Below are 20,671 nucleotides of genomic sequence, written 5' to 3' on the forward strand. Positions count from 1 at the left end.
AAGCTCCGACTCCTTCTCATCACCTAAAACAAACTCCCAATATTCTTTTCCCATGAGGAAGTTTCTCATCATGCACTTCCATGCTTGGAAGTTGTCCTTGTCCCCAATGAGAAAGCTTCTCACTCACAATCTGGGATAGACTGCCATACATGATTATCTATAGCAATTTACCAAACAGGGCTTGTAAAAACTTTTGCACTTACAACAAACTCCACAGATGTGTCCCACATCATGAGCACCAAGCCGTGTACATCAAGGCATCAATGGAGGACATCTTGGAGGAGAAACCAAGATACATGGAAATTCTCAAAACAATGTGAGGTATGTCAAAGGCTAGGTCAATTGCAGTAGATAGAATGCCTCACAATTCGATTTTGCCACTTGAACCATTCATGAAGTTGGGATTGGATTTCATTACCAAAGTGCTCCACGTAGCTTAGTGGACATGAAATTGCTATATATCTTGGTTACACAACGGACCACTACACTAAGTGAGTAGAGGAAAAGGCCCTCAAGGATAACTCAGCCAATTCAATGGGAAAATTTTTGTATGAGAACATCATGACACAGTTGAATACCAAGGCGAACATTTTTTGAATGATATAATGGAAGAGCTGACAATCAAGCATCTGGTAATTTACAAGAAGTCCACATTATACTATCCACAGTGCAATGGTCAAGCAATCAAAAGTTCTCTTGAAGAAGATTATCAGTGAGAACATGATTGATTGGGAAAAAAATTTACTCATCATTATAGGCTTTCACAATAGTTTGTAAGGTCAACATAGGTTGGCACCTATGGAAAGGCTGAGCCGCCCGGATCCAATCACTACAACACTGGATGGAGCGATTGATTAGTTTGGAGAGGGAGAGATAAAAGAGTCAGATCCCCTCCTAACCCCTCTGCTATGGACTCAGAACTTCATAACACACAAACCCAAGAAGACCAAGCCTTCCAAAACAATGGGCGCAACAGCACCTCAACGCAAGAGGCCGGCCGACCTCAGCAGGTCACCGATGGACCCAACGTGCCTACCCGATGCGTGAGTGAGTTCCTAAGGTGCCTACCATGGGTCCGTGCTTTGCCTCTCCTTGCACCTCCTCCCCATATAGAGGCAAACTATTCGGGGCGGGCTAGCATACCCTCAAGGCACCATGTCCCTTCGGATAGAAATCCCACCTCACAGTAGAGGTGGGATCTAAAAGAAAAGCAATTTTAATGTTGCAACAGACAATGGAGAAGCTGCAAAAAAAAACAATAAACAAAACAAAACAAAAAAAACAATAAACAAAAAAAGAGAAGCAGACCACCTCCACAAGGAGAATGAGCTAGAGGCAACGCTCTACGAGCTTAAAAAACATAAACAACGAGCTCCACCAAAAGCTAAAGGAAGCTGAAATGTAGATGGCACTATATGCAAACAAAGCCATAAAAATTAATCATCGTCTAGCAAAAATGATCAAAAATGTGCAACAAGCCACTTAGGGAGATAGAAGGGAATTGTTCTCACCACCAAGGGCTAACTATGTATCCAAGAGGTAGAGGATGAAGATGAAGAGATAGATGTGGTGCAGCTTGCCATGAAGATGATGTAAGTGTGGGAGCACGGAAACACCAAGACACAACGGGCATGTAAGGAGGAGAACATATCGATAATTAAATATTTCATGGTTCTACCTCCTCCCACATGTAAGCCATTGCTAATGCCACCACCACATGAATTGCGTTATTTCACAAATTTGGTCGCATCACCAAACAACACCACAAGCCTGTTAGTAGGACTTTCTTCATGGTGGTGTCCGTTGCAAAATGTCCTCTAGCAGCACCGAAGTGGTCTTGTTCCAGTATTGAGACGTATTCATGTTCTTAGGGGCATTGTGTCATAATCCCATCTTGGCCTAGTTTGTGTAACTGTCCAGCTATTAACTAATAAGGGCCTTCCTTCTTTACAAGATATCTAGCACAATTTCTCTTGTCAATTATTCCTAAGATAGACCATTCGCCAAATAATGAACAATCTCCTTTTTCCATTCACAATCAAGTTATATTTGAAATAATGGAGCATCAAGTATATCATCATCAATCCCCACTAGGGGTTCTCTATTTGGCATGTACATATTGAAAGCCTTTCTGCATAGTGACTATGAAGTCAAACTCCATTAAATCCAACTCGTAATCCTTTCCATAGCACAAGGCTTGCTTACGAGATAAAGAAGGGCCTATTACTGGTAACTATAAAGAAAATAAACTTGGTTGCCAAAAGGTAATGGTAGTACTTTTAACGACATAAACCATCGCAAGGCCTTCCCTCTTCGTGGTTGTATACATCATTCAATGGCTAGTGAAGCTAAGCAAAAAATCTATGTTATGTTCACCAGGTTGGCCTAGCACACAATCAACTACAAATGCCAAAGCACCGATGTGCACATGGAACATATTATCCCAGTTGGGAGCTCTAAGGATGGGTGCACTTGCCCCAAGGCTTTTTAAGCATGTCTACACTCTTATGTCCGCTCAAAGAAAATGAGTAAATGATATAGGGGTCTCACAATGTCAGACACCAACACCACCATCCAAGATTACGTAGATCGTTATTCTCTTCTTGCCTCCATTAAGGCAAATAGAACTCGTCCTTCATCCCTATAGACATGAAAACATTGTGGTGCGACAACGGAGTGAGGTGTATGAGAATCTAAAGGATCCAAACAATGGGATAAAAAATTATCAAACACTCAACACAACAACATCAATGAAGACCTCAAGGAATCTCCAAAGATGATGTGCATATCAATCTATCAAAGGTTCACAATCAATGACAAAGATAGAATACCCTTATATCTTATTGTTTCTGTATAACCTTTTGAGAAATGGGGCATCAACTTTGTAGGATCAATTAGTCCAACTGTACGCAATATGCAAACTAGATATATCATGGTGCAATGGACTAATATGCCAAATGGGTTGAGGCCCATGCTACAAGAAAGGTTAATACAAGATCTACTGCTAAATTGATGTACGAGAATGTTATCACATGGTTCAAATGTCCACTTGACCAATAAGTGACAAAGGCACGCGCATATCATCAAAAAGAAGTTCATGACGACACAACAATTCCTCACCATATTATCCACAAGCCAATGTGCAAGCCAAGAGCACCAACAAGATTATATGTGCTATTCTAACCAAAATTGTTGAAGCTAGACAAGCTGTAATGCAATGACTAGGAATACAAGTTGTCAATGGATTTATGGGCTTACAAGACTTCATAAAAGTGTGTAGCGCAATCAAGAAAAGGCTAATGAGAAATGTTCGAACCGATGTCTTTTTGAGCTAGAAAAGCTAGAAGGCGTCTGCCTTTGTGTCGTCTATGGTGTGATTGTTGAGAAACTATGGCGCAAGCAATGGTTTGACGAAAAGGTCAAAGACAAGGACACATGGATCTTGTATACAATATCAAGAATCAAAATCATAAGCTTAAGTACAGAGGTCTAGGCCCCTTTACAGTTACACAAACTACCCCCCAAGGCGCCTTGCACTCGATGGTGTTGAGACGGAGACATATTTCAATGGTATCAAGCTACATCGCTAGATGGATCCTTAATGGAAACCGTTACAGAGAATGCCCTAAAGGCCATCCACCACAAGAGAGAGGAGATAAATATAGAAGCTGAAATGAAACGAGAAGCTCAACAAGAGGCAAAAGAAAAGTAGAGGAAGCTTTGAACCTAGCACGTCTCTATGAATATGGCCCAAGTGGACAACTTGGAAGAAGGAGAATGGGAGGATAAGCCTTGACATGAACACTAAGACAAGATATAAACATAATCTTGCTCTAGTTAATATTGGAACGTCTCATGAAACCTGGTGTTCTTTAGGCCACCCTAAACTAACACCAAACAAAGGTACACATCTCAACTGTAGAGTCAAGCATGTCCTCAGGCTGATATTTCACATTGGGAATACCCTTTCGAAGAAAAGTTGTGTTGAAACATGCACCAAACACATCCCTAGAAGAATGGAGCCAAATGGACCATGTACATGTGAAACGGACCAAATCACTTAGCTTGTGAATGAAGCTTCTCTAGCACTTAGTTTTGTGTTAAACCACTTGTTTTGATGAAACCACTAGGTGGTATTGAGTTGTGTGGAATCTATAAAAGGACACTTGACTATGAAGTAATCAATCAACTATTTTGCCCAATATTGTTGTCTCTCGTGTGTACACACCCTTTCTACTATTTTTTACTCATCATGTGTTTCAACCTTGGAGCCACCATAGCCAACTTGCACATGCTATCCAATATTTCAACATGGCATCAGAACGTTATCATCATACTAGAATTTTTTTGTGTGGCTATCTCATTTCTCATATATTTTTAATTGTTTTACTATCTTCAAAAAGCTACCAGCCTGACCTTGCCTTGGTGGAGGATTCAATGCTCCCAAGTAGTTCAACCATTGCCCACCAAACTTTGTGAGCATCTTCCTTAGCTCTGGACACCCCAGCTTCTTGGCACATTAATTGAGCTGATTCGACTGTATACGTTGTGCCATTATCATTTCCCCCAAAACGAGTCCGTTTTGTCGTGGTCGTACAATGCTCCCAAGTGGTTCAACCATTGCCCACCAAACTTTGTGAGCATCTTCCTTAACTCTAAGCGGCCCAGCTTGGCACATTAATTAGGCCGATTTGGCTGTATACCCTACGCCATTATCATTTCTCCCAAAACAAATCGGTTATGTGCTTGTGCGTGGTCATACAACTTGTGTCACCCCTACAGTCCTACATTTTCTAATTCCTCTTAGCTGTGGGTGCGCCCATATGTATCCTTGCTTGCCCTAAGAGGGCTTGGCCAACAGTCATCTCAACAAGGAAAACGAAGCTCTTCATCAGAGCTGTGTCTTCTCACAACCATAACCACAAGCTTCTTTAATACTAATTAGTGATTAATAATCACTAATACTACCTTCTTTTTGCCTAATCAAGTATTCTCTCTAAGTCTTATCACTTGTTTTATCTCAATGTTGCTCTTAGCCTCTCTTACAAGGCTCAACAAATTTCTTGAAATCAAATCCAAGCCTTTCACAAGCTTCTAATTCAGATCTCTCACACTAAGAGCTTCAATCTTCAAGGTGACTCAAGTTTGAGTCAAACCCTCTTCAATACTTGCTCCCAAGTGTGTTGTTCAACTCTTTCAACCTTAATGGCCTCACATAATACTACCTTCTACTTCAAGGGGCACAACTTCTACACTTGACAAACTTGCATCAAGCTCATTCTTATGAAGAAAGGCCTATGAAGCATCACAAGTGAAAAGGAGAAGAAGCCATGGGACCAAGCTACTATTCGGACATGGGAGACTAAAGATGACAAAGCAAGAGCCATCATAACTCTTGAATTGGATGACACGCACATTCACCATGTGGATCATCGAGGCTTCACAAGATCAATTGGATACCCTATTTGGGGTTCAATCCAAGAGCTCTAAGTTTGGTTTGCTCATATGGCCTCACATGATACTACCTTCTACTTCAAGGAGCACTTCTTCTAAACTTGACAAACTTGCATCAAGCTCATTCTTATGAAGAAAGGCCTATGAAGCATCACAAGTGAAAAGGAGAAGAAGCCAAGGGACCAAGCTACTATTCGGACATGGGAGACCAAAGATGACAAAACAAGAGCCATCATAACTCTTGAATTGGATACGCACATTCACCATGTGGATCCTCGAGGCTTCATGGGATCAATTGGATACCCTATTTGGGGTTCAATCCAAGAGCTCTTAGTTTAGTTTGCTCTTGAGTTTTTTAAACTTGATATGAAGTCTATAACTTCTAGTGCATCTCATCTTAACTATATGCAAAGTCTTATGACCCAACTTGCAAGCATCTCACCAAAGGTGGATGAAGACATTGCCTTTGCGGTGTTACTCAAGTCATTGCCTCCCGATTTCGAAAACATTGTGACTACTTTCACCAACATTCCCATCACAAAGCTTATTAATATTGAAGCTTCTCCTTTGGAAAAAGTGAGGAAGCTGAAGGTCAAAGCAAAAGAGGACACCTTGTCCAACACTTCACCAAATGAAGTGGCTCTCTACATATCAAACGCATGCTACAAGGAAAAGGCTAAGTACAACTTTTCGATCATTTGTGATTGACTTGTCACAAACCTGGACACGTTGAGAAAGACTTTCTTTCAAAAGAAGGCTCAAAAGACCTACATTATGCATGAAGAATATGGGATCATGAAGAAGAGCATGAAGAAGCAAAGGAGAAGAATAAGGGACACTATGAAACCCTCACAATGCAAAGTGACCATCTCTTCTAGATCTTGTCTTGGGCCCCGGTCCCAAACTCTTAATGCCCAACTTTACATAAGTCTTGTAAATCTTTGTAAATCAACCATTAAGCCTCTAGCCAACTACTCCTAACTAGCCTCAAGCTGAAATCGTCATCCTCAATTTGTATGATCATAGTAAGCAATCATAGTAAGAAGAAAATCATCTAGCATGGATGTTAGGTAAGCATAAGTTGTGGTGAGTCATCAAAGGCCATCAATATTGTAATGATTATGTGTTTGAAGGGGAGTGTTGAAATATGCACCGAACACATCCCTAGAAGAACGGGACCAAATGGACCATGTACATGTGAAAGGGACCAAACCACTTAGCTTGTGGATGAACCTTACCACTTGTTTTGATAAAACCACTAGGTGGTGTTGAGTTGTATAGAATCTATAAAAGGGCACTTACCTATGAAGTAATCAATCAACTATTTTGCCCAATAATGTTGTCTCTCTTGTGTGTACACGACCCTTCTACTATTTTTTACTCATCATGTGTTTCAACCTTGAATTAGTCTTCTTTGAGCCACCAGAGCCAACTTGCACATGCTATTCAATATTTCTACAAGTAGTATGCAAGAACAAGTCCTAGAAAGAGGACGGATAAGACATAACAGTCGTCACATTGACTAGGACTCTAGAACCACCACTCTTCAACTTGCCTCTAGGCAATTGAGTGTCCTCATGCCTACGGAACCCAAGTCCTTGAACCCTCAAGGCACAACATAATTGCTTCAACCCTGAAATCGCAGAACTCTTGCTTCATTTCAGGAACAAAATGCAGACCCAAATGTGAATACAACACTTATCAACTCTCTCATATTTTCCCAACAGTATGACACATGCATCTATGCTAGGGGTGATGCATGTGACAGAGTGAAGGGATCACGATCAAGTGTTGCTTAGGGTCTTTATAAGTAGACTACGCGGTTTGATTAAGATATTGGTGTGGATCATTGGACTCATATTACATCTTTGCTAGCAAAGAGTGTCCACCAAAAGAGACCTCGTTGTGTCCACAAGGAGGCACAAGTCTCAAGAAAGGAAAGGAAACATCTATTGATATTCATGAATAGGAATGCCCGTTGAGTAGCCATAAGGAGGAGCATATTCCCTCCACATCCACCTTGACGACGAAGACACACCAAGCAAGTTACCCAAGCCCAAGCAATCCAATGAAGAGCTGCTTCAAAGATGCTCCTTGTCATCACTCTTAATTGAACCACAACTTCACCCTAAGGCCCTTGGCATGCCTCATCAACCCTTGCCTAATCTTGCCAAACTTTCAAGCCTTGTTTCATAAGCAAGGAGGAGGTACAAAACCTCGAGGGGAGTGCCGTGATACATTCATTTTGTCCCTAATTCCCCTCGAAAACAAGTACAAAATCCTTGAGGGGAAAGCCATAAATACATCATGTCCCTAATTCCCCAAGGAAAGGAATAAGGAAGAAAGCAACACATTGAAGAAGATAAGAATATTGGAAAGTATGAGGAAAGCACCTAAAAGAAAAGCAATTAAGAAGTCCACAGGTCGCAAAGAGAGTTAAAGAAAGCAGACTCGAGCTAAGGTAAACACTGAAGAAAGCAGCACATCGAAGAAAGAAAAAGAGTTGCAGCCATGAGACGGAGAAAATGTCGAGAACCACATGAGTACACACACCGGGCACCCCATCAGCCTGCACTACCCTTACATCACACGTGCAATTTTCAATACAGGCCAAGCACTTCACATCTTGCCATGCATAGGCACTCAATTACACATCACAAAAATCTGGGATGAAATCTGTGTACCACAACTCTAAAAAAATTCCTATGGCACATAGGAACGTATGTCTGCCCAGGTCATACAAGGCCCACATGTCCGTAGATGTGTGAAGCCAACCTTAAGTCAGTTTGGCATACCATGTTCATATATGCATTTAGAGGCAATTAAAGTCTTCAAGGAGACACTTAACAAATCAAAATTCTCATTTGATTTACAGAACTAATACTTCATGCCAACTTCCAATGCACATCAATTCATCAAGACTTCCAACCATAGATACAATAACCTCAGACAACTCCTCTTTAGAACTGTATCAAGTGTGAGCCTTTGAAGGTAGTCTCCAACAACACACAATGTGGATTGAAGACCTGAATCGACGTGAATGACCTCTTGTCATGGGCACCCCTGTTTTAGACTTGTTTTACTTTTTCCCCTTGGTGATAGGTTTTGCTTTCTTGGTCACAGACTTCGTACTTTTCGTATCAGGAGCATCCTGCTGTCATATTGAGCTGTTGAGAAGAAAGAGAAGATTGGATGGACGATCAAAAACCAAGTGCCTTTATGTAGCTTACCTTTCGTTTTGATGGCACCATAGCTGGGCTGGTTTTTGATTCTGCATTAGAATTTGGCTTGAAAAATGAATCCAACCTGGAAAAAAATACCAGTAAGCCTCTTTTTTCAGGAGGTATTGAGATATGAACTCATGACCAGTTGGTTAGGATAAGCCATGATGTAACCACTCCAGCCGACACGCACGCACACAAATCTCACACGTGCATGCACATGCACACACCCACACATGTGCACACACACGAAGGTCACATAGGGCTATACCAAAAATTCTTTAGCAACCAAGACAAATCAAACTTGTATACAATTCAGCAAAAAGAATGTGAGACTTGCCTTCCTTGCGAAGACTTGGTTTTTGCAGCTTTGATCTTCTCAATGGCCTGCAGTTTAACCAAGCACACAACACCACCCATCTTAACATGCTTTTGCAATTATTATGAGGAAGTGCTAATCCATATGCTGCAGATTATACCTTCATTATTCTGTCGTTATTGAACCCATTTTCCTCCACTAAAAACTTCCTTAATCCCTGTTTTTCAACATGTAGAAACATTCATGAGTGGGTGCATGCGTTCACAGTGCATGTGCCTGTGCGTGCACGCGTGGGCAGACGGGCGAGCGAGCGAGAGAGAGGGGGGGAGGGGGGGGAGAGACAAAATGAAAGAAAGATATATTAAGCGTCTACTAAAGACCCAATGGGCCTGTGAGACCAAAGTGATACAATAATGTCCATGGCATATCTCATCATGAAAAAGAAATTAAAATAGAAACAAAACATAGCTATCTCACGGGGGTGGTACAAAACTGCCCATGGAATACCAAGAACATGGAACATGAGGAGCATCAGCCCCCAATAGATGGTATACCACTGTCCAAAATATCAAGCATGGGTGGGGCTAATGAGTATGGTCGAGAGGTCTCCCTCAACTACGTCACGTGGAAAGGTACCTCAATGGCAATGGAGCATCTCCTGGATCTGGAGCTAATGAGGGGACTGTGGCCAACGTCTGAGGGGGCAACGGCAGGGGCGGAAGGGCCTGCTGGATCGGGCACGCTGGAATGTGGAGGCCCCGTCCAAGGTAACTCCTCTCAAGCGAGGTGGTTCCGGAGCAACCCGAGGTGGGTCCACAAGATCCATTGTATGGGTGTCCTCCACCTCCTCAGCCTCAAAGAAACTAGTGATCATTGGTTGGTGAGGGAGGGGTCAAGGTGGCTGGGGCCGAAGGTTTGTTGCGGATCATACGGGAGAACATCATGACCTAGGGCCTCTCAACTCGCTGCCAATCCTCATCGGATAAAACTGGCCCCCTGAAGGCTACTCCATACATCAAGCCTAGAGTGACGAGGGTGTCAAAAAGCCAACACTTCGTCTTGGGCTCTTGGAAATGTGCCTGGAAGCACCACCACTCAAGTAAGCTCAAGGTTGCATATCCCCGTGTCACTCTAGCATGTGTTGCAGGAAGCATGGTGGAGTATGGGCCACTGAAAGTGACACCAAGGTAGACATAGAATCAGACAATCTCCACAGGATCTCCTCTAAATGTGAAGCTCAATCTGGATGTGAAGGGGCGGAAAGTATTGAAGACCATTATCTTGGTTTTACCAAGGTGAACAGAGAGGTCCCGTTGAGTGCAGAGGTCTTGTAAGGCATCCAATTGTCTATGAAGCCCCTCAGCTGAATCTGGGAGGAGGATGTCATCTACATAAAGTAGTAGGGAGATCAATATGCTTGCCAGTGTGGGACCAGCCCGCCTAATCCATCAATGAAGCCCAAGATCTCATCAATGTAGAGCCCAAAAAGAGTGGGTGATAGAGGGCAGCCCTGTTTCATCCCAATAGTGCTGGAAATCTCCTACAATGTACCTCTTGGGGCTCTCATTCATCCGGTGACGGACTCATAGAGGGCAATGATGCTCCAAACCACGTCAAATGGGACTCCTATCTCCTAATGACAGTGTAAGGAGGCCAGCTCAGGGTACAATATCAAAAGCTTTGCGGAAATCCACAAAGCAGCAGTAAATCCTCTGATGCCGTGCTCTACCCTCAATGATGGCACGAAGGGTGAAGATGTAGTCAAGGGTAGAGTAGCTCCTCTAAAAGCCTACTTGTCTTCAGGCTCTGTAAAACCGGTCTATGGACACATAAAGCGGTAATTCATTCACAAATAACCTGGACTTACTCAGACACACAATTACAGAATCCTCGCTCCCTCGCTCAACAACACATTGGCCCCGAAGTCCGGCGCCCCTTGCGGTATTTCTTTATTGTTAAAAGGTTGGAAATTACAAAGCACAAGTGCAACAAAGCACTCTACTTACATCAGCTGAATTTTACAAATTTTAGAAGAAATTTGCCAGCATAACTACACTAAAACTGTTCCATAACATCTCAGAATGAATCCCAACTGACAGGCTCACTTCCATAGGCATCAAGCTACCCAATAGAGTCCAAAACATCACAATTCAGCTTGCTGTAATTTTCTGCACAGACCTGTTTTCAGCTCTGTTTTCAACCCAAAATAACCCTTGTATTGTCCTGGAGGACTTTAGCAAAGTCCTACTGCATTTTGGCATCAACCGGGCAACATAACAGCCCAAAAACAGCACCTAAACAGTGCTGAAACAGCATTGTTTTAAAGAGGTTATTACCCTCTTCTGTCCCTGCTTTGGTGTAGGAACCAACTACACCTGTTCCTGGTCAAGGAGGCAACTAGCCTTTGCATTTAAGCATGAAATTCACACAATTGTACCTGATTTTATCTGATGAGAGCATTTCCATAGTCTGCAAGAGAGAGAAAGAGAGAGAGAGGCTGTGGGGAGCAAGCTCAACCCTCAATTCCTGAGTTGTAGGGCAAGGGAATGCACCACGAATGCTGGTTTTCGTGCAACAAAACCACACGATGGCTGCAAATGAGCCTCCTCTTCCCAAATTCCCACGCTTCTCTCTTCTCTATGAGGAAAATGCACCAAAATTTGACACTTGGCACATTTTTAAGCCTTTTCCACATGCAATCTTCCAGGCTAAAAATCTCCTGACTGGTTCACATTCTCACAACAGTCCTTTGTCAGCTTTTGGTCCCCTTGACATTCCGCACAAACTGACGCGAACACTTTTCAATTCCGACACTGCCAAAAATAGCAGTTCCCTAGATTTTAGGGATGATGTCATCTGCATTCCTTCTGGTCTCCTGACCATCTTTGACCACTATGGTCACTTCAGAATTTGCTTAGAATTCAAGATACATTCACATTTCGGTGGCGGCCACTTACTAGTGTAAACTGGCCTATACCCTCATTCAGTGGCCATGTCCTAGACACTGTCCTTCATCTTTCAGTGCCCATGTCCTGGACACTGTCATTCATCTTTCAGTGCCCATGTCCTGGACACTGTCATTCATCTTTCAGTGCAGGTCTCAGGCTTAGCCAACCATTGGTCCAAAGTCCCACTGGCTGACCCATTTTGACATTGCAATGGCCCAAGCCCTTCCAAGAGATACCGGGGGAAAGCAACAGCAACCAAAGAGAAAGAAAAGAAAAATATATACTTATAAAGAAATGTAAATAAGGAAAACAACTGCAAAAAGTTTCACCTCCTGGTGACATACCCCCCTCTTGAAAGAAGCAAGCGACCTCGATTGCAAGTCCACATGCAAACGGATGACACAGGACGATCACAAGATTCCCCAGGTGATTAGTGTCATCGCATGTATCTCCTGCCAACGGATGACACGGGGCGATGATAGGAATTCCCCACTACCATTTGTGCCATCGCAGGTTCAAGCCTTTCAAATACATGTTTCCGGATGCAACACAAGGCGATAGCATATATGTTGTACTATTAGTGTCACAACATGTAAATCATTCATTTGAAGCGTAACAGATACAACTTCAAAGCACTGAAAGTTCATTCATTGATTAAGTCATTGACAACAAATGTCAAAACTGTACATTGCCAAACATATAATACAAATGTACAGGTCATTTAGAATTCAGCTTCAAAAAGCATATTAAACCATTGTAGGTTCTAACAGGAAGGCTTCCTTGTAAAGTTGCATCAACTGAGGTGAATCAGCCAGTTCAACCTCATCCATCCATTTAGCATCCATTGGTGAATAATTTCTGAATTTCACCAAGTACCTTCTTGCAACTTGTCCTTTCAGTTTTCTGTCTTTATGGACCAGAATCTGCTCAGGAACCAGAATTTCATCCAATTCCTCCACTTCAGGCTGTTCCTCTGGCACTATATCTTCTGGCACGTTGCCAATAAAAGGCCTCAAAAGGCTCACATGAAATGCATTATGTATCTTCCAGGTTTCTGGCAATTTCAGCCTGTATGCTACATCACTTATCTTCTCTGAGACTTGGAAAGGACCATAATATCGCATACTCAGCTTAGGAAACAGACGTTCCTTGCCCTTTCTTTTTCTCAGTCGTGCCTTGTTGGAATTAGGGTTGCAGGAATGCACACACAACTTCAAGAAGATGAGGAAGCTTGAGCACAACACAGTAGTGTATTATGAGTGCCAAAAATGAAAGATAACAAGCCCTAGAAGAAAATGGGCGTATATACAATGCACGGGGGAAAAAACCTCCTAGTGAGGGAAAAAGTGCCCGGCGGTCCTAAGTGTGTTCACACACATCACTACTATAATATGGTAACAAATCCCCCCTGGAGTGATGCGGTGAACAAGAGCTAGCACTCATGTATAGGGAAGTGTCTAGCTATGTGGACGAATCCACAAAAGGGAGTAAGCCCAAAGCTTTGCGAAAAGCTTCGAACTTCTCACGAGGCAGAGCCTTTGTGAAAAGGTCTGCAAGGTTATCCTGTGTTGGCACATAAGCCAAACTGATCTCTCCTGCAGAGAGTCTCTCCCTGACATAATGGTAGTGCACCTCAATGTGCTTCGTACGAGCATGGAACACTGGGTTCCGCGCAACTGCCAATGCGCTCTGACTGTCAGTGAAGATGGTGGTGGCAGATGGCTGCCCAACACCCAAATCAGCCATAAGGCGTCTGAGCCACACACACTCAACCGTAGCTGTGAAAGCTGCCCTGTACTCAGCTTCACAACTAGAAGTGGCCACAGTAGGCTGCTTCTTGCTCAACCATGATATGCATGAGCTTCCAAGCATGAAGCAAAAACCACTCGTGGACACGCGTGTGTCATAACAACCAGCCCAGTCAGAATCTGAAAATGCAAATGCCCCAAATCTGACATCTCAAAAGAGGCATTCAAATCAGCCTTAAAATCAGCAATATGACTCTCATTTGGTCCTGTGAGCAGCATGTCATCGACATAGAGAGCAATGATTAGATGTACACCATCCACACGTTTAATATACAAAGTGCTTTCTGTTGGACTATTCTGAAACCCATGTGCAGTCAAATATGCATGTATTTTTCATACCAAGCTCGTGGAGCTTGCTTTAAACCATATAAAGCCTTTTTTAACCTGCACACTTTGTTTTCCTGCCCTCTTTGAACAAAACCACGAGGCTGCGATACATACACCTCCTCATGCAAATCTCCATTTAAGAACGCAGTCTTTATGTCCAGCTGATGTACATTCCAACCATTATGAGCTGCTAATGCACAGATGCTACGAACAGTGGTCATACGACATGTGGGAGCAAAAGTCTCATCAAAATCAATGCCCTTCTCTTGAGCATAACCTTTTGCAACAAGCCTAGCCTTATGGCGATCCACTGTGCCATCAGGCTTACGCTTCAATTTGTATACCCACTTAGTGCCAATGGCCTTCTTGCCAGGGGGCAAGTCACATAAAGACCATGTACCATTCTTCATAATAGCATCGTATTCTGCTTGCATAGCAGCCATCCAATTTTCTGAACTTTGTGCCTCATCAAATGAAACAGGCTCACTTTCATCGCACATACTAGAAACAGCCAATGCATAACAATCTGACGCATAAGAGGCACCATGAGAGCCAGAACGAGTGCGACTAGACAAAGGGGCATCCAACTTGCTGTCACGCAAAGTCTGCACCAGCCATCTAGGCATATTCCTAGAGCCCTCAATCTCTTGTCTCTCATCCTCAAGTGCATCATGCACATCTGCATCAGATATAGGCTGATCTGTGCCATCATTTAAAACCTGCATAGGCTGAAAAACTGCCTCATGAGGTATTGCACTTGACTGTGCACCACTGAAAAGAGGCAACAATGTATCATAGACATCACGTGAGCTGATATCTGTCTCCTTAGTACATGAAACCAAGGGCTGAACTGCATCTTCCACAAATACAACATCACGGCTAACCAAAATGCGCTTTGTCTGTGGATGATACAAACGATAGCCTTTGCTCTCAGCACTATATCCAACAAAAATACATTTGACAGCTTTGTCATCCAATTTTCTGCGATGTTGCACAGGCACTAATGCATATGCCAGGCAACCAAAAACACGTAAATGGCCAACAGATGGCTTGCGGCTATGCCAAGCCTCATATGGAGTGACAACCTGTAATGCTTTGGTGGGACACCTGTTTAGTACATAAGTGGCACACATGACAGCCTCAAGCCAAAAACCATGTGGTAGACTTTGACTCTTAACCATACATCTTGCCATTTCCATGAGAGACCTGTTTTTTCTCTCAGCCACACCATTTTGCTGTGGTGTATACGGCACTGTACATTGGTGTTTTATCCCACGCTCAGCCATAAATGCATTAAATTCTGAAGACATATACTCCCCCCCTCGATCTGAACGGAGGGTGCCCATCTTACTTTCTGACACATTTTCAGCCATAACCAAAAACTGTTTGAAGCACAAAAACACTTCGGACTTTGCCTTCAAAGGATATACCCATGCATGCCTGGTAAAATCATCAATGAAAGTCACGAAGTAAAGGTAGTTTCCAAATGATGGAGTTTGCATGGGACCACAAACATCACTGTGAACAAGCTGCAATCTGCGTTCAGCTCTCACTGATCCATCTTTGGGAAAGGAAGCACGCTGCATTTTACCCAATATGCAGCCCTCACAAACATGCTTGACAGGTGCCTCAAGCTTAGGCAAAGAAGACACCATTTCAGATTTCTGCAGGCGCAGCAAACTTGCAAAATTCAGATGACCAAAACGTGCATGCCACAGTTTTGCATTTGAAATAGCCTGCGTATCCATAATAGCACATGCTGAATCCTCTACACATTTGCCATCCATATTGAGCTTATACAGCCCTCGACATAGTGAACCAGATGCTACAATGATGTCACCACAAGAGAGATCATGAACAGTACATCTGTCATCCACAAATTTTACAACCAAACCTGTTTTGGCAAATGCGGAGACTGACAGCAGATTCTTTTTGATCCCTGGCACATACAATGCATCAAAAAGTGTAAAGGTGTTGCAATTTGCAACATTCAGCACAATCTGTCCAACTCCTTTAACGGGATAAGAGGAGTTATTGGCACAAGTGACAGTATTCCCTGTGGGAGCAGACTCAAGGAAAGTGAATAAACTGCGCTGCGAGGTGATATGCTTAGTGGCACCACTGTCAAAGTACCATACATCTGAATCTACTGCAGACATACATGTGTCATGCAAAGATGGGTCATAACTGCACTGCGCATTGAATGCCCATTCTGTATCTTGAACAACATTAGCAGATTCATTGTTAGAAGGAGAGGCATCTGCAACAACAGCCATACCAGCCTCTTTCTTCTTAGCCTCTTTCGCAGCCAGCTTAGGACACGCTTTGATGACATGATCATTTCCCTTACAGTACTTGCAAAATGTCTTCTGTTTGTCACCCTTCTTCTCATCTTTGTCTTCCTTCTTTGGTTGCGCAGCATTTGCAGATTTCTGCTTACTAGAAGAAAAGCCAGCTTTACCTTTCCCGCTTCTCTGACTAGCAACGAAAGCTTGATCTGCGACACGCATAATATTCCTGTTTTGCCTTGACTGGTCTTCTTGCAGCAAAACAGAAACTAACTCCTCAAATGATAAGGCATTGGGATTGCCTTTCATCATCAAGCGAAGAGTGGAAGCAAAACCCTGATAAGAATCTGGTAGACCATTCAAAACAGTCTGCACAAGTGAACTGTCTGACAGGATTTCATCTGCAGAAATGAGCTGCTCTTTGAAATCCTTGATCTTTGTCAAAAAGCTATCCATAGAATCACCTTCGTTCATATGCTCACTCTCCAACTGTTTTCGGAGGTAAGCAACACGAGCCTCATTTCTTGCCTGATACAATGTGGCAAGTACATCCCAAGCATCCTTAGAAGTCCTGCAGGAGCGAATATGTGGGATAATGGTACGTTTGACAGACAGCGCAATCAAGGCATGAGCCTGCGCATCTCTACCATCCCAACGAATCTGCTCTGCTGAAAGTGGTGGTTCTCGAACAGCTGCTACAGCACTTGTGCCTGCACCATCATCAACAGTACCTGTTTCTGATGTGTTTGCAACATTCCCAGCCACAATAGGACGTGCATCAATACCCTGCACAATGTTCCATAACCCCTTTGCTACCAATACATGTCGCATCATATATGCCCACAATGGATAGTTGGTGCCATCCAACTTATCCTCAGCAGCCAACATGCGGAATACATCATTGTTGTCAGCCATGGCCAATGACTGTACTACTAGATGTAAATGTTGTCTGTAAGAGGTAAACCTGTATAAAATCGACCTGTGCTATGTAGCACAGCCCAAAACAGACGAATGGGCACCTGTCCTGCAGATTTTAATCTTGACAGAAAATCTGCACAGTAGGACGATTTTGCCTGCGCAGTACTTGGAATGCAAAAACGGAGGGCGAAATGACTTCAGATCAAAATTCTGAAACGAACAAGCCCTACGGGCTTTCCCACGGCATATACTAACCTGCAGACGCTCGTGAAACCTCGTCGCAATCGGAGGAGATGAAGCGGCAGGTGCCGGTGATGCTGCCCGGGAGGAGGAAGCCTGCTCTGATACCAATTGTTGGAATTAGGGTTGCAGGAATGCACACACAACTTCAAGAAGATGAGGAAGCTTGAGCACAACACAGTAGTGTATTATGAGTGCCAAAAATGAAAGATAACAAGCCCTAGAAGATAATGGGCGTATATACAATGCACGGGGGAAAAAACCTCCTAGTGAGGGAAAAAGTGCCCCGGCGGTCCTAAGTGTGTTCACACACATCACTACTATAATATGGTAACATGCCTTTTCAAAGCGCAATAAGACCCAGTCATTCTCTTTAAACAAGAGTTCTCGACGATGCATGTCAGTAGCTCTTTTCTGCTTAGCTTGTGACTTTTCCAAGGCATATTTGACCTTCTTATACGCTTCTTGCCATCCCTCAATATACCGATCTGCTTCAAATATCTTATCCTTTGTCTGCAGAATGGGAGGTACTTTCTTGCCACCTTCAACAATTTCAAAAGGTGCCTTACCAGTAGAGGAATGCACTGTATTGTTGTAAGCATACTCTACTAATGGCAAATAATGCTCCCAAGTTGCCTTATGTTCTGACACATAACATTTCAGCAGATCCAAGACAGTAGAGTTAGCCTCTTCAGACTGCCCATCAGTTTGAGGATGAAAAGAAGATGAGAATTTCAAGGTCGTGCCCATATTCTCAAACAATGCTTTCCAAAACAAGCTAGTCATCCTTGGGTCTCTATCACTGACTATAGACTGTGGCATACCATGGTACTTAAAGATATTCTGCATGAAAATCTTGACCATGTGCTCGGGTTTTATCTTCTTTCTAACAGGAATGAAGTGTGCCTGCTTACTGAATCTACATATTATAGTCCAGATTCCATCATTCCCTGTCGTTGTCCTTGGAAGATCAAAAATGAAGTCCATGGCAATACTTTCCCATGGTCTCTCTGGAATAGGCAGTGGTTGCAATAACCCAGGTGCCTTCTGTCTATCAAACTTGACCTTCTGGCATACTAGGCAAGATCTAACATAAGCATCAAGATCACGTCTCAAAGCTGGCCAATAAAAGAAAGTCTCAACCGCTTTCACTGTAGCATCAATGCCTCGATGTCCAGCATACGGTGGAGCATGACTTTCTAGCATTACTTTCGGCCTTAACTGCTTAGTCACACATAGCTTTCCATGCATCATGAGAAAGCCGTCATTCAGAACATAGTGATCATGATGTTGATTATTCATTAGCTGTTCATAGATTCTGGAAAAATCTTCATCACTGGCATACTGTTCTTTCATATCATCCAATTCCTGGTGATAAGAAATAGAAACAGCTGACACTTGTGGTTTGCGAGACAATGCATCTGCAACCACATTCTTCTTGCCTTCCACATGCACTATCTGAAAATGGAACATTGACAGAAAATTTGCCCAGCGCATGTGTTTCTCTGACAACTTTGCCTGTGTGAGAAAGTATCTGAGCGTCTGATGATCCGTTTGCACAACAAAATCAGCACCAAGCAAATAGTGTTTCCAACTGGTAAGTGCATGGATCACAGCTAACAGCTCTTTCTCATAAATCTGATAGTTCTTCTCAGTGTCAGAGAGTATTCTACTCTCATATGCCACGACTCGGCCATTCTGCATCAAGACAGCACCAATGCTGTTCCCACATGCATCACACTGCACAACAAATGATTTAGACAAATCTGGCAATGTCAACACAAGATCTGTAGTCATTTTCTGTTTCAGGCATCTAAATGCTGATTTCTCTTTATCTGTCCATTGCCATTTAATGGCCTTCTTTTCAAGCGCATGTAACGGTGAAGCAATCTCTGCAAAATGCCTTACAAATCTGCGGTAGTAAGAGCATAGGCCAAGAAAACTGCGAACATCATGCACAGTTTGTAAATCTGGCCATGAAACGATTGCTTCAATCTTAGCAGGATCCATTGTGACACCATCCTTTGATACAATGTGCCGGATTTCTTTCAGAAAGAATTCACTCTTCTTGCCATTAATGAGCAATCTGTTGTGTTTCAGCTCATTAAAGACTGCTGTCAGATGGTCTCTGTGCTCCTCTTCACTCTTTGAATAGACTATAATGTCATCAAAGAATGTGCTCACAAAGTTTCTATAAGGGCGGAAAATTCTATCCATCATTCTGTTAAATGTGGCAGGAGCATTTGTCAATCCAAAAGGCATGACTAAGAACTCATAGAGACCAAATGTAGTGCGAAATGCAGTTTTGTGCACATCCTCGGGTCTGATTCTAATCTGATGATACCCACTCTTCAAATCTATCCTGCTAAACATTTTTGCTCCTTGCAAACGGTCAAGAATATCATCTATGCGCGGAATCGGAAATCTATTCTTGATCGTGTTCTTGTTCAAGGCTCTGTAGTCAATACACATTCGCCATGAACCGTCTTTCTTTTGTACTAGTAACACAGGTGAACAAAACGGGGAGCTACTGGGCTGAATTAGTCCCTTCTCTAACAGCTCATTAACCTGTGTCATAATCTCTTTCTGCTGGGCTGCACTAACCCTGTATGGTGGCCTATTGGGCAGACTAGACCCTGGAATAAGATCTATGGCATGATCCTCTGGCCTCTCAGGAGGTAACTCTCTTGGTAAAGACTCTGAAAAACAATCTTTGAACATATCCAAGAAAGCTTTTCTACCTTCGTCTAGTGTAGACAAATCAGTTTCAACTTCATTCATCTGCTTTGCAAAAACCAAGTACGCAGAAAGATGATTTTTCATTACTGAAGTTATAGCAGAAGCAGAAATAACTGGGACAGACTCTCCTTTCAGCTTCACATCCAAAACATGAGTCTTGTCCCTATGTACAATTGTGATTTTCCTATTGAAAGCATCCAACACTGCATGTTTCCTATGACACCATGGAATTCCCAACAAGACATCACATCCTTCCAAGGGCATGATAAGAAACTCCTCTGTGTCCACATAACTCTGAATATGCATGCGAAGTTTGCCAAGTATGGGAGTGACAGGAACTGAATGCCCAGGACATGCCAAATCAGCCTGTCCAACTGGTCCCATCTCTTCAGCACGAATTCCCAACTTG

General features: G+C 42.9%; 1 protein-coding gene across 2 annotated transcripts in view; it reads right to left on the bottom strand.

Annotated features, from left to right (window-relative positions):
• Nucleotides 1-8,293: 8,293 nt before the first annotated feature.
• Nucleotides 8,294-20,671, bottom strand: part of LOC147616009 (5'-3' exonuclease family protein) — a 99,759-nt gene continuing 87,381 nt past the window's right edge. Inside the window, exons 14-17 of one of the 2 annotated variants that reach the window (XM_086778636.1) lie at nt 9,155-9,211; nt 9,016-9,062; nt 8,685-8,760; nt 8,294-8,605 (exon numbers count right to left, since the gene is read on the bottom strand). In XM_086778636.1, coding sequence (XP_086634762.1) covers nt 8,534-8,605; nt 8,685-8,760; nt 9,016-9,062; nt 9,155-9,211 — 252 coding nt within the window. In that variant the 3' untranslated portion in view covers nt 8,294-8,533. Of the gene's footprint in view, nt 8,609-8,684; nt 8,761-9,015; nt 9,063-9,154; nt 9,212-20,671 lie in introns of both variants that reach the window. The other variant, XM_086778635.1, reaches the window with a different exon arrangement.

Source organism: Cibotium barometz, chromosome 39, assembly GCF_041138505.1.
Source record: "Cibotium barometz isolate CiBa-2024 chromosome 39, ASM4113850v1, whole genome shotgun sequence".
Classification (NCBI taxonomy): Eukaryota; Viridiplantae; Streptophyta; class Polypodiopsida; order Cyatheales; family Cibotiaceae; genus Cibotium; species Cibotium barometz.